General features: G+C 41.2%; 1 protein-coding gene across 2 annotated transcripts; it reads left to right on the forward strand.

Moving 5' to 3' along the window:
- The first annotated feature begins 1,333 nt into the window (after positions 1–1,333).
- tmem184ba (transmembrane protein 184ba) lies at positions 1,334–11,606 on the forward strand. Of its 2 annotated transcripts, XM_088324039.1 has the most exons (10): positions 1,334–1,646; positions 1,731–1,777; positions 5,626–5,859; positions 6,923–7,088; positions 9,724–9,814; positions 9,883–10,050; positions 10,122–10,291; positions 10,614–10,808; positions 10,931–10,957; positions 11,045–11,606. In XM_088324039.1, the coding sequence occupies exons 3-10, from the start codon at positions 5,626–5,628 to the stop codon at positions 11,275–11,277; spliced, it is 1,284 nt and encodes a 427-aa protein (XP_088180165.1). In that variant the 5' UTR covers positions 1,334–1,646; positions 1,731–1,777; the 3' UTR covers positions 11,278–11,606. The 2 variants fall into 2 exon arrangements, with proteins under 2 accessions (XP_088180165.1, XP_088180166.1); XM_088324040.1 differs by lacking the exon at positions 10,931–10,957 and having other exon boundaries at positions 1,335–1,646.
- The last annotated feature ends 2,272 nt before the right edge of the window (positions 11,607–13,878 follow it).

Below are 13,878 nucleotides of genomic sequence, written 5' to 3' on the forward strand. Positions count from 1 at the left end.
TATGATGCGGCAGGGGTAAACCAGTGAAAGCTGTCGGGCCCTGCTGTTGAACAGAAGAGTGTGTTGCGTCACCGTGACCCAAGTGACATGGCCGCTTTCTGGTGTCCCGTTTCATCCGGAGGGACGAAAGCATGACCAACTTGGGTGCCGAGGTGCTTAACTTGTTTGGGTGTTTGGGCATTTGGGTTGGCCATGGTCCGAAAATGTTTTTGTGTGTTTTTGCTACTTTTTCCCTTTTTTCTAATTAGTTTTTGTGAGTGTTTGTCTTGCTGTCGGTCACCCCTCTCGAGGGATGTAGGTAGGTAGGTTTGTAGATAAAGTACAACTGTGTACATTTCCACGAAAATATCTTAGCTGTTTCGGAGCCTATAAGCCACATACGAATACACGCACGCAAATCAAGAGTTATATATACGTTTAGAGTGATGGACAAAGCCTTCCAAACATTTTTTCGCTCATCCTACTTCCTCATTAATAACTTACCCGGATCCTGGTTGGCTGCGTTTTTGGAGTGTAAGCGGAGCCCAATATGTGTCAACTAGTGAGAAAGCCACGTGAGTATTTTTGTATTTATGATCTGTTATCATTGTATAATTTTGATACATTGAAAAACATGTGTTTGATAAAAGACAGAGAGTAAGACGACAAGACAAAGCGATTCTAATAATAATAATACAGTGGGACCTCGGTTATCGCGGTTAATGGGGACCAAAACCACCCGCGAAAAGTGAAAATCCGCGAAGTAGCGGCGCACCTTCAAAAATGCTTAAAGAAATATATATATTGTTTAATTTTTCATTTTTTTTTTAATTATTTCATTCTATTATTATTTTTTAGACCTGCGAAGCTCTGAAGCCGCGAACATGGAACCACGAAGTAGCGACACCCCTTCAAAAATGCTTAATTTAAAAAAAAAAAAAATTTTTATTCTATTTTATTATTATTTTTTAGGCCCGCGAAGCTCTGAATCCGCGAACGTCGAAGCGCGAAGTAGCGAGGTCCCACTGTATTTTGCTCTACTCCTGCGTGGGTCCCAATTGGCTGCGATGTCTCGTTCTCAGAGAGTGGACGGGGATATATTTTTAAAGTAAATAAAACATGATGGTGTGAGAGTTGTTTTTTGAGACGTGGACTCGCTCAAAAATAAGAGAAAACTTGACTTTTTATCCATTCATATTTCATACTGAATTAAAAAGAGAATTATTTTGTAAAAATGTCGGAAAGCTACCGCGACAATCTTTTGTCCCACCTACTTCTGGGTTATTAACGTTACCCGTGTTGTAATTGGCTGCGTTGTCTGGATACCGGAGAGTAGGCGGGGCTTATTTGATTTCCCCAGTCGACCAAAAAGTGACGGCGGAGAGACAGAGAAGACCGAGCTCGGTCAGAACGACAAGTTTACCTTCTAAATTTTCGAACATTTTAACGAACCAAAACGGGGGGAAAGGCTTACTAATGACAACTGAAATTGTTTAAGACAAAAGATGAAGAAGGACGAGTAGCTGAGCTTAAAAGTTAACGGGTCACCCAGCGCTCAACATGGATGTCCGCCGGGGGGGCTGAGCCGGAATTAAGGCCGCCGTTTGCTGGCAATTTCTGGTCCAAACTCTCGTCCTATCCTGGGAGGTTGTAAATAATTCACTTTGGTAAGTAGAGCTTGTTAAAAGTCATTTTGAACACGTAATTAACTCGTTGCTATTGTTAAATTAACAATTTCTCTGTTTTTCCAGGTTTCCAATCTCGACATTTTTGTTGTCGCGAGAACTCGTTTGCGAAGGTGAGTTTTTTTCTTTATTTTTTTTCTAAATGCGTTTGCAAGGTATCAGCTGTCCCCCCACACATTTATTTGCATTCCTGATAAACACACCCACCCCATTTCTTCTCCCCCATTCCATCTGTTGCCAACTCGTGACCTTCTGACACACATACATGATTATTCCTGCGCGAGCGTGATTTATTCGCCCCCCCACCCCACCAAACTTGCAGATGTCCCGTGGGCCGTGTTGTTGTTGGTGTGGACTGATCCTTTTCACCTTTTCCTTTTATGTGTACATCTGCTGAGCCCTTGCTAACGGATACGAATGACTTTGCAAATCACTTTTACTTCGGTTGAAATGACTAATCGATTTATCTTCCCGATTATCACACATTGTATAGTATTTTCCACCAGGATTGAAGGGTTGTCATTCATATCAACAACCAGATTAAACGTGGCACTCCAGGATAAACATGTAATACATTAATTCAAAGAGAAAAGAACATCCATCCATTATCTGTACCGCTTATCCTCAGTAGGGTCGCGGGTGTGCTGGAGCCCATCTCAGCCATCTTCGGGCAGTGGGCAGGGGACACCCTGAACTGGTTGCCAGCCAGTCGCAGGGCACACGGGGACAGACAACTCACTCGCTCATTCACACCTAGGGACAATTTGGACCGGCCAAATGCATGTTTTTGGAATGTGGGAGGAAACCGGAGTGCCCGGAGGAAACCCACGCAAGCACGGGGAGAACATACAAACTCCGCACAGGAAGTCCGGTAGCTGGATTTGAAACCCATGACTTCAGAACTGTGCCGCACACGCGCTAACCACTGCGCCGCCGTGCTGCCCGAGAAAAGAAATAATATTAAATAACATTTACAAGTCTGTGCATCCAGATTGATCCAAGTGCATAAATGAGACAGTAGTGGCAAGCGCCCTCTTCTATGCGGCAGCGTGTTGGGGAGGCAGCGTCAAGAAGAAGGATGCCTCTCGTCTCAATAAACTGGCTAGGAAAGCAAGCTCTGTTGTGGGCAAAGAGCTGGACAGCCTAACAACAGTAGCTGAGAGACGAGCACTGAAAAAGCTGAGGTCAATCATGGACAATCCATCGCATCCACTACACAGCATTATCTCCAGACAGAAGAGCAGTTTCAGCGACAGACTGCTGTCACTGTCTTGTACTACGGACAGACTGAAGAGATCTTTTCTTCCTCATGCCATGAGGCTCTTTAACTCCACCTGGCAGAGTAAAGGCCCACATTAAACCACACCACCTACATTGGATATTACCTAATCTTACTGCAATATGTATTCTGTGTAGCACTATTTAGTTACTTTATATAACGCGCTACAGTGGGCATTTGCACGTCACACTGGGTATTTGTATATTGTATTCTTTTGGCTTATTATTGTACTGTTCTCAGCTCAGGGATGCTGCTGGAAATGTGAAATGCCCTTCGGGGATGAATAAAGTATCTATCTATCTAAAGTCAAGACATTTTTATTTGTAAACCCCTAATCACAATAAGTATCAAAGGGCTGTACAGACTAGCATCACAACAATAGTAAAATGAAAAATGGTGCGATTTCTTTAAAAGCAACGTATTTCCAAAATAAGGGTAGAGAAACGAACTTTAAGTATGCATTTTTTCTATACATAAGCAATATATATTTCGCTTTTTTCACAGTCATGTGTGTTTGTTTAGGGTGGGTATGGCCCTCGGAAAAAACTGTCCCTGAGACTGTTAACCCTCGTTTTGAGGGATGTGTAGCATCAGAGAGGTGGTGGCCAGTGTGAGAGGAGTCTTTAATAATGCTGTCTGCTCGGCATTGTCATTCAGACTGGGCAGTGAGCATCCGAGGATTTTTTTGTTGATTACTGCCTGTAAGGTTTCATATTTGATGAAAGAAAACTTTAATATCAGTGAGTGTTGTTCAATTTTTTTTACTCGTGAAATTAAACTTTAATGTTTAAGAAACAAGACATTGTTTATTCCATCGTTACGTGAAATGGAAGATTTAAGCACAACATCGAAGACCTTTTTTTGTCCTATTTTAGAAAATGATGATCACTTTGTTCTACCTTAGACAATATTTAAACCATTAATTTACGATTTGTTTTTAACAGCATTCATTTTAAATATTGCTCTGTTTCAGAATACAAAGATTGTTTTTAATCCAACACATTGATTTATAATCTAAATCAAAAAATGAAGTGTAAGTTTGTTCGTTTGAATCCAAATTCATGTCTGTGCTTGTACTTTTCCCCTTTATATTTTCTTTGGTAATTTTAGTGGAGTATCTTGAAACCTTACAATTTAATCAGACAGTTGTTGAGTCTGTCAGCATTTAGAGGCTTTTCTTTGCCCTGATCCTAGTTTCTATCTTTAACATATTTAATCGCAAAACAAACATCCATTCATCCATTATCTGCACCGCTTATCCTTAGTAGGGTCGCGGGGGTGCTGGAGCCCATCCCAGCTATCTTCGGGCAGTGGGCAGGGGACACCCTGAACCGGTTGCCAGCCAGTCGCAGTGCACACGAGGACAGACAATTCACACACTCATTCACACCTAGGGAGAATTTAGACTGGCCAAATAACCTGAACCGCATGTTTTTGGAACGTGGGAGGGAATCAGAGTGCCCGGAGGAAACCCACGCAAGCACGGGGAGAACATGCAAACTCCACACAGGAGGTTCGATCTCATGACTTCAGAACTGTGCCGCACACGCGCTAACCACTGCGCCGCCGTGCTGCCCAAAAACATACATATTACAAATAAAAAAGCAGTAAACAATAATTAATTATCAGTAAGCGCCGTACAAATAAATCTGGCATGACTTAACTTTTTATCCAATCAGGACCCTAAGCACACTCCCTAAATTGACATCGGGACCTCGAAACAAAATGCCATTATAAATAAATAAATGAGTGATATTAAAATCATCATTTCGTTCTTACAGAGAATGACAATACAAAGGAAATTATTATTATTATTATAACAATGCTTAAATCCCCAAAATAGACCCTGTTAAAAGCACACTACTGCATTATTGTAAATTGCACCCAACTTAATTTCAGAGTTAAAAAACACAGCTGCGGTTTGGTGGTTCAAATGAAGATGTCATCTTTCTTTCTCATAAAAGTGAAAATGCATTTGAATCGGTTCTGGTCTCTACATAGGAATTTTCTCCCTGGATAGCTAAAACTTGTTTTGACATGCGAGATAAATGTCCCTTGTTTTTCTTTCAAAGGCATCGTCTTTTTGACAGAGAAATGAGGTTGAGGTAGTATATAGTATTGGTAGAAGTATCCCTTTTAGATAATTTATCAGGGATTAACAATACATCTTATCAAACACTTCATAACTTAGTTGTCAGAATGATAAAAAAGGAGGTTTATTACTCAAAGTCAATTTCTGTTCCCGACCTCTTTGATTGAATCTCAATAAAAGTTAAGATGGATGGATTTTCCTTGTGGGGTGATGATGTCATAGATTCCCAACAGACAAGTCATATCAGGCTTTATGGTGTCACTGATGAAAGGCTCAACATTATCCAAGCATGCATTGTCTTTTGTTGCCTTTTTGACACTCTTGACAGCTCAAGTAAGCAAATCAGTAATGCTGTGAGTTTGTCAAAAAATGTTTTCTTAATGTCGTTTCGTTTGGACACAGTTGCTGTTGTCCGTGTGAACTGCACATTCTTGTCCGCATGACATGTTTTGAATTCTGACATTTATCGTTGGGCATTCAAGCCTTTTTCCCCCCAGGATGACACATAGGACAAATAATGATAACGCAGAAATCTTTAAACCAAGTTGATGATTAAAGGCGGAAACATAAATGCACTTCTTTTTTTATAGATGCATAGGCTTTGGAGGCGAGATGTGCCCTTCTCGGAGAGGCTTGGGTCTGATGGCACGTTGGGTGAAGCGCCTGGCTCTGCAGCCACGCCCCCACCTGGGGGCCCCAACATCTCCTTTCTCCCCGAAGTCCCCTTGCTTAGCCAGGACCCACCTACCTTTCTCATGACCCCCACAGCCCAGGCTGTGTCCGGCTTCTTCGTGTGGACTGCACTCTTACTCACCTGTCACCAGGTAAGTGAGCCCCCACAAACCCTCCTCCAAGGCATACTATAAAGCAGGGATTTCCAACTACTATATATGACTTCACCTAACTGACTTTATGTTAATGATTATTTTTCTGCAAATAATACTGGGTTTATTGCAAAGCTTTTTCTCAGGCTTTGTTGAAGTCATTCTAATGTCTGCTATATTACTATTAATCTATTTGATTTTTAGTTTTATTTGATTCTGTATTATGACCATATTTCCTGTACTTTTTTTAATAGGTTAATTAGGGCGCTAAAGATGTGAGTTATACCGTAGTTCTACCAACCTTATACATTTTTGGCATTCTACAATTTATACTCTAGGATCCAACCAACCCAAAAACCATTTCCGGAGTTAAAAAAAATTTGGTATGCTACCTAATATTAATTAATTATTATTTACCCGCAAAGACGACGATGAATTTAAAATTATATCAATCATGTTGTTATATGGGTGGCATGGCGTATGGGTGGTTAGAGCGCAGCCCCATGGTACGGAGGTCCAGGGTTCGATTCCAGCTACCATGGCCTCCCTGTGCAGAGTTTGCATGTTCTCCCCATGCCTGACTGGGTTTCCTCCTGGCACTCACAATCTAAGTTGTCATAGATTATTTTGTATTTACATTAATTAGAATAATCAATAATTTCAAGTTTAAAAAAATCATTACTAATAATTCATGGCCAATCTAGTACCCAAAGCGACACCTGTGGTATGCCAAATGTATATATTTTTTATTTTTATGTTACTGCTAGTGTTTATATTCAATTCATTTACACTTTAATTACGTATTAAAATAGAAAAATTGTTTACTTCTGGTCGGGATTATTTGGCACCGGCACTGCAAAAGATAAACAAAACATCAGCACTGGCCCGGCAACGAGCCCTGGTTGCTCAGCAACGTTCTTCAGCAGGTGTATGTGAGTTAACATGCATGCAACCGAACAATGGAGCTCAACCTATGTGGCATGTGTCTATATGTGTCTATGTGAATGTAAATCACAGCTCCCCTTCAGTCTCTATTTGTTTTTTTTCTATTTTTTTTTTTCAGATCTACATGCATCTGCGTTTTTATAGCTCGCCACGAGAGCAACGGCACATCGTACGGATCCTCTTCATCGTGCCCATCTACGCCATCGACTCCTGGCTCAGCTTGCTCTTCTTTACCAACGACCAGTTTTACGTGTACTTTGACACCGTGCGGGACTGCTATGAGGGTGAGATGCAAATTAAAAAGCTTTCCAGCCAAGTGTGGGCTACTTTTCCAGTTCAGTTGAGACATGGTGCTATCAAATCTGGAGTGGGACAACGTGTTCATCTAATGTTACTTGAATACTTGGCCCACAAAGACCCTTTAATCCAGAAAATTACCCTATTCGTTTCCCGGTTTTGAAAAATGTTGAATCCAAACATTTGGAAAAGTACCTTTTTGGGTTTAGTTTGTGGATAATTCTTAAAGGAAACTCGTCATCCAATCAGAGACAAAACAATTTGCTTGAGGAGGATCTCAAAAAGTCTAAGTGATTTATTTTAGTGCCTATTTTCTCTACTCATTTTTCTCGTATCAAACACAAGCAGTGCCCAAAAATATATATTTTTTCCCAACAATTAAAAAACAGTTCCTCTGAACATTATGTACTGAAGGTGTGATTCCAGGCAGTCAGTATGTCAGCACATAGCTCAACTCATCCTCTATTCAATGTACTTTCATATTTCGTTTAAAATTGTCTCATCTCTCATTAGGTGCACCGCTTATCCTCAGTCGGACCCCCGCGTTTAAAATTGTATGATGACCAAATTCCTCCCCTTCTTCATCTACTCAAATGCTGATATCCAATCCATATACTTTGATATATTAATTTCAAAAATGTACTTTTCGTGAATATATTTGAATATTTTATAATGTAAAGTGAGTCAAGGAAAATAATATAAAGTTGGAAACCGTTGGAATTAGGAAGAAATGAAGGTAGTTGGGTTTTATTTTTAACCTTTACTTTTTACTTTTTTTCCCCCACATCTCTCCTTGTCGAGTATTTGCGTTTGTGTCCTTCTATTGAAAATCCGTTGAGCCCTGACCCAGGTCCTGTTGCACAGCAACCACGCTCCAAAGCGCTCACCGCTTACTGGACAAGCTGCAACAAGATAATGAGTCGCCCTCAACCCAACCTGCTCGCCAAGTCCCCATTGTACGCGCGCCTACTGTATCACTCTGGCAACCGGCTCGGCTGACAAGGCAGCTTAAATGTGAACAAACATCCGAGTTCGTTATGACTGTATTGGTGTGTGCTAGTTATCACCGATAACTCGAATGATGTAACTATGCGTCCCACTCACACCCTAAAAACAAAAAGTCACGTGGTGACACTTTTGTATTACACAATATGTTAGTGTACAGCACACAAAGGAGGAAGACCCTCGTAGGGGAGGGACTAAGACAGGATTAGCACACTAGTGTTTATGAGCCGCTTTATTTGTCATCATCCGCATGCTGAAACGGCACACAAGGGACTTAAAAGCACTTCCCAAAGGGGCATTTCGTGGCTTGTGTGTGTTTATGAATGTGTTTCAAGCAAGTGTGTGATAGTAATAGTGTCTATTCCTTACTATAATCAAAGATTTGTGGTCTCTTTTGAGGTCAAGGTAGCTAAAAACGTGTTTAAAGTGTTTTACTCGAGGCTTCCTAATTCCACTACATTCCCTAAACCCCTCACTGGGGCTTTTATTGCCCCATACAAAAAAAGGCTCCACTTTAAAAAATTCGAACAGTGTTCTTTTGATTCAAGCACAAGTGGGATTTTGTATGTCTTTGTTGGCTTGGCCCAAAGTTGGGACTATTTTTCCAAGTGTGTGTGCACTACATGCACGTATGCTGCAAGGGTCAACTAGAGAAATAAGACAACAAATCTGAAGTATAGGTTTTTGAAAAGGTCTACAAGAAAAGTGCATTCACTATTTCTTCCACATTTTTCCACGTGAGTCATGACATGGCTATTAGACTTGCTTACATTGCATTGTGGGGCAAACGTCGCCATCTTTTGATTATTGCTGATATTGCAACGTAAAATTAAAGTTAACTACATTACTCAAAGTTGCAAAAGTTTTCCAATAATTTGTTTTCATATGTTTTTTTTTAAAAGGGTTTTTAAAGTTTTTTTTTTATGGCAGCACGGCGGCGCAGTGGTTAGCGTGTGTGTGGCACAGTTCTGAGGACGTGAGATCAAACCCCCTGTGTGGAGTTTGCATGTTCTCACCATGCTTGCGTGGGATTCCTCCCACATTCCAAAAACATGCATGTTAGGTTAATTGGCCGGTCAAAATTGTCCCTGGGAGTGAATGAGCGAATGAGTTGTCTGTCCCTGTGTGCCCTGTGATTGGCTGGCAACCAGTTCAGGGTGTCCCCTGCCCACTGCCCGAAGATAGCTGGGATGGGCTCCCGCACTCCCGTGACCCTACTGAGGATAAGCGGTGCAGATAATGGATGAATGGATGTTTTTTTCTACTTTTATTAAGTTGAAGTTTCTTTGCAGTTTTTTGTGTTCTCAGTTAGTTTTTTTTCACCTTTCCCAATTTGGTTCTGCAAACATGGAAAATTTGCAAATATTTGTAGTCTTCTCACAGTTCATGGATCCCTTAACCATCTGGGTCATCAGGGCACCACTTTCTGTGGTGTGTCTTGGGCAATTCCGCCCATATCGCGCTCATCCAACTTCCAGGCTGTTTTTGGAGTAGGGGTTATCTCCCCCACATGAAACCGTATCGGTTTCAATTTTACCAGTACTATGAGAAGCCTTCTGAAATGATAACATGCCTGTTATTACTAAAACATAAAAAAAATTATCCTTTCATCACCAGCATTTGTCATCTACAACTTCCTAAGTTTGTGTTACGAATACCTCGGGGGAGAAAGCGCCATCATGGCGGAGATCCGGGGGAAACCCATCGAGTAAGCCCTGCATTTTTTTAATGACATATATTTAGAGCTGCTGTGACACTTTTTTTTCGTCCCCGCAGGTCCAGCTGCATGTTCGGCACGTGCTGCCTGAAGGGGCGGGCCTACTCCATCGGCTTCCTGCGCTTCTGCAAACAGGCCACGCTGCAGTTTTGCGTAGTCAAGCCGCTTATGGCCACCGTCACCGTTGTCTTGCAGGCCTACGGCAAATACAAAGACGGGGACTTCAAGTGAGCGACGACATCGGGGAGGAAAATTCTGCCGACGGGATCCTGAGCTGACATTTGTGTTTTTGTTGCAGCGTCGCCGGCGGTTACCTTTACGTCACCATTGTCTGCAACATCTCTGTCAGCTTGTCCCTCTACGCCCTCTTCCTGTTTTACTTCGCCACCCGCAAGCTGCTCAGCCCATACGGGCCCGTTCTCAAGTTCTTCATGATCAAGTCGGTCATCTTCCTCTCCTTCTGGCAAGGTGCGTGTTTTAAAAAAAAACAAATGTAGAGAAAGACAGGCAGCCACACCCTTTTCTTTGGGCCTTGTTCAATTCAAAATAACAAACACAAAAGACACTCAAGCTTGTTTTACGCATGCGGGAGAGAAGGCATCTCATTCACCTTATCTCATCCATTTTGCAGATCTCCCAGAATTATATCAACAAAGTTTACAACACATTTACATTAAAAAAAAAATATTACATGTTTCTATATTCTAAACTTTTTGACAAACCTTTTTTGGGATCGATTAACCTTTTTGGGCTCCTGCCCCTATTTTTTTATTCCTTTTTTTTAATGCAGGCGTGTTCCTGGCCATAATGGAAAAGTGCGGCGCCATCCCAAAGATTAACTCTGTAGAGGTGTCGGTGGGTGAGGGCACCGTTGCAGCAGGTTACCAGAACTTCATCATCTGCGTGGAGATGTTTTTTGCGGCGCTCGTCTTCCGTTTTGCCTTCACCTATCGAGTTTATATGAACAAGAGCATCGGTGCACATGGTGAGATGTTTTATTTGCTTCTTTTCAGGACTTTCTCGCTTTTCCTTTCTTTTTGCTTCCATTCTCTATTGTGTTCCTACACAAACCTCTATTTCCCCTTTCTTCACTGCTGCGTCTTGAAGGATCGCTTCCTCTATACAAAGAGTTTGGTAGGACACACCTACATTCTTTCTGCCCTCCAAGACGTTTCCTGTGTGGATTTTCTTTTCCCGACTGACCTCCGTGTCCTCCCATAGGTTCCTGCGCCCCAATGAAGAGCATCTCCAGTAGTCTGAAGGAAACCATGAACCCGGGCGACATGGTCCAAGACGCCATCCACAACTTCTCCCCAGCCTACCAACACTACACGCAGCAATCTACGCTGGAGCAGGGCGTGCCGCCGCCCGTCACGCGTGCCCCAAGCAGGGTCGCCGGCATCCACGGGGACACTGAGAAAACTCTCCTGTTGAGCTCGGACGATGAATTTTAGACGGTAATGTTCTTTGTACAAACGCTTTTATATGAGAATATATAGTGTCCGTTTACATACACACAGCACATTCGTCGCGGACACTATTATCTAGTCTGGTGTTAAACACCATCTTGATTAGTAACATGCTTTTCTTAAAAGTTTTTTTTTAAATTGTACGCGATAGCATATTCTTTTTTTTTTTTTTATATAGCAACTGTGTTTTGCTCGTATTTTATTCTGATTAGGTTGTGACTCGGTATATTTGCTACATGCAATGGCAACCTGGAAAGGACTTTTAAGAAGAGAACTGTATTGTTTGGTTTGCAATAAATTGATAAGATACGGCAGACTTGTGAATGATTTATCTGGTACCTCTAGTGAAGCCTTTCAGAATAGCACAAAAATAGCGGACATAATATTTTAGATATCATACCTTGAAATTGATTTATCAAATGTTTAAAAAAGGGACAGCTGTTTTTTTTTATTCTTGGTCACTTCCAAGCTTGATCACCTCCAAATATTGCTGTGACACGGAATAATTTTTGTGATTTTGAGATATTTCCCTTTTTTTTCACAAATTGTGCCATACTCGCAGGGTTATTTTTACACTTTCATGTTTTGTTGACACGCCTAAAATGGTCAATCAATATTGACTTGACATGTTTTTTTACTTTGGCGTTTACTTCCAGGTTTACTTCTGAAGTAAGCACGTGCCTGACATAAACAGATCAGATTGTCTTTCCTACCCATGAACTTTCACTTTAAATGTTTTCTAGCCTACAAAAGACTAAATTAAAAACTTAAGTTCGGTACTTTATTTTTACCTGCAAGTTTCCTCAAGTTAGTAGTCAGAAACCAAGGGCGTGGGCTTGGTCTTGGCATTAGTGAAGACAGCGCAATTTTTAAGTGATCACACTTTCACACTACACTTTTGGCAGCAACTTTTGTCCGGTGCTGGAGTGACTTTTGTCTTCAGATGCAATACCGCATATAAACAGCAAAGGGTGTCTTGCATTGTTTTTTAAATAGAACTGGATGGCGCTGCTTGAGTCAGTTCCTATGTCGTAACCCGGGCTTATGATTCATTGTCAGCACCTGTCAAGGCCTCCATTCCCCGGGTTTTACGTGTGTTTATCGTCCGAAAATAGAAACCAGTAGGTCAGGCCGCGTGCTTCACGTGCCAATCTTATTTTCTGCTTTCTTGTCGTCATTAAGAGAAGAGGATTGACGACAGCTTATATTTAGATCATGACCAATGCTGACTTGGTAAATGAGCTCAAGTCTGTTTGACATTCTAAGAAAAAAATAAGTCTGGAGGTATTTTTTGGTTCCAGATCACTCCAATTTTCAGCATGTTGTATGCCACGAGTACGGCTGCAGACGGGAAAACTTTAGAAACAGCCCAGAAAATCGGGGGCCACTCTCTGCTGGGTCTGGGGGACATTGTCAGCAGACGTCTAATCTCATGTTAGCAATGTACACTACCTGTTAATGACAATTCTCATTTACTGATCACTGCCATGTCATCAAACAACAAAAGCACAGCATTTTATGTACAATATGTACAACATTTATTATAATTAATATATAAAATAGATAATGTACTTCAATTTTCACAATAGAAAAAGTACAATAAATACAAAGACAATTTTTGTTTTGCAAGTATCACAAAACGTCCAGCACGATTCGACAAAGAGGTGAGACATTGGAAATATAAATGCTTTTTTTCTCTCTTCAAAACCACACATAGCTAAATATAAGCTTCGTATATTCGTTGATTTTTTTTTTCCCCCAACACGATTGTGTCACAACATCTGTCCGTGTAGTAACATTACTCAACTCACTGCGGGTCCTTTAAATGAATAGCTTAACACCTTCCTTTTCTTTCCTTTCCCTACTTTCCTTTTCCCCACCAATCATTTGTCATTTCTCAATCCAACTTCCTCTTTCTTTTGTTCTTCCCAGTCCTTCTCTCACATAAAAAAAACAAACACATACCAAAATATCCCTCCAAAAATCCACTATGTCGAGTCGGTACAAATATGGCAAAAAACAAACGTGCACAAATCATCACACAGCAACATGGCCGCCAGCTTTGAGCGTATTTCTACATACCTAATATTTTGTGAAGTAGGAATCGTTGTCGCACAATTATTGACAGGAAAACGAAGCTTCGCGAAACGCTTGCGGTATTCATCACACTTCAAGATCAGAGGTCGCCGACACGGTGCTCGCGTGCACCAGGTAGCTCCTTGAGAACACCTGAGTAGCTTGCAAGTAGCTCACCGGGGATGGGTCATTGTGATTTTTGAGGAAATGTGTTTTTTAATTGACATGATAAATCATTGACATGATTCGTGTCTTTAAATGCATACTCAATACTTCCAGATGTTTTAGTGGTTGAATTAGTCAATTTTAAACTCTACTTCGAATACTTACAACCTGGTAATAATATAGTAATGACATAGTACTATTTTACAAATGCATATAAAACTAGTAGCTCTTCCCGCCAATCAGTAACAAGAAAAGTAGCTTCAGAAAGTTTGGCGACCCCTGCCCTCGGTTCAACTCGTCTTTACATTAAGAGCGCCATCTAGAGGCGTCCTAAAAAATACCAAA

Source organism: Urocampus carinirostris, chromosome 19 (assembly GCF_059441175.1).
Source record: "Urocampus carinirostris isolate Australia breed hairy pipefish chromosome 19, RoL_Ucar_1.0, whole genome shotgun sequence".
NCBI classification, from domain to species: Eukaryota; Metazoa; Chordata; class Actinopteri; order Syngnathiformes; family Syngnathidae; genus Urocampus; species Urocampus carinirostris.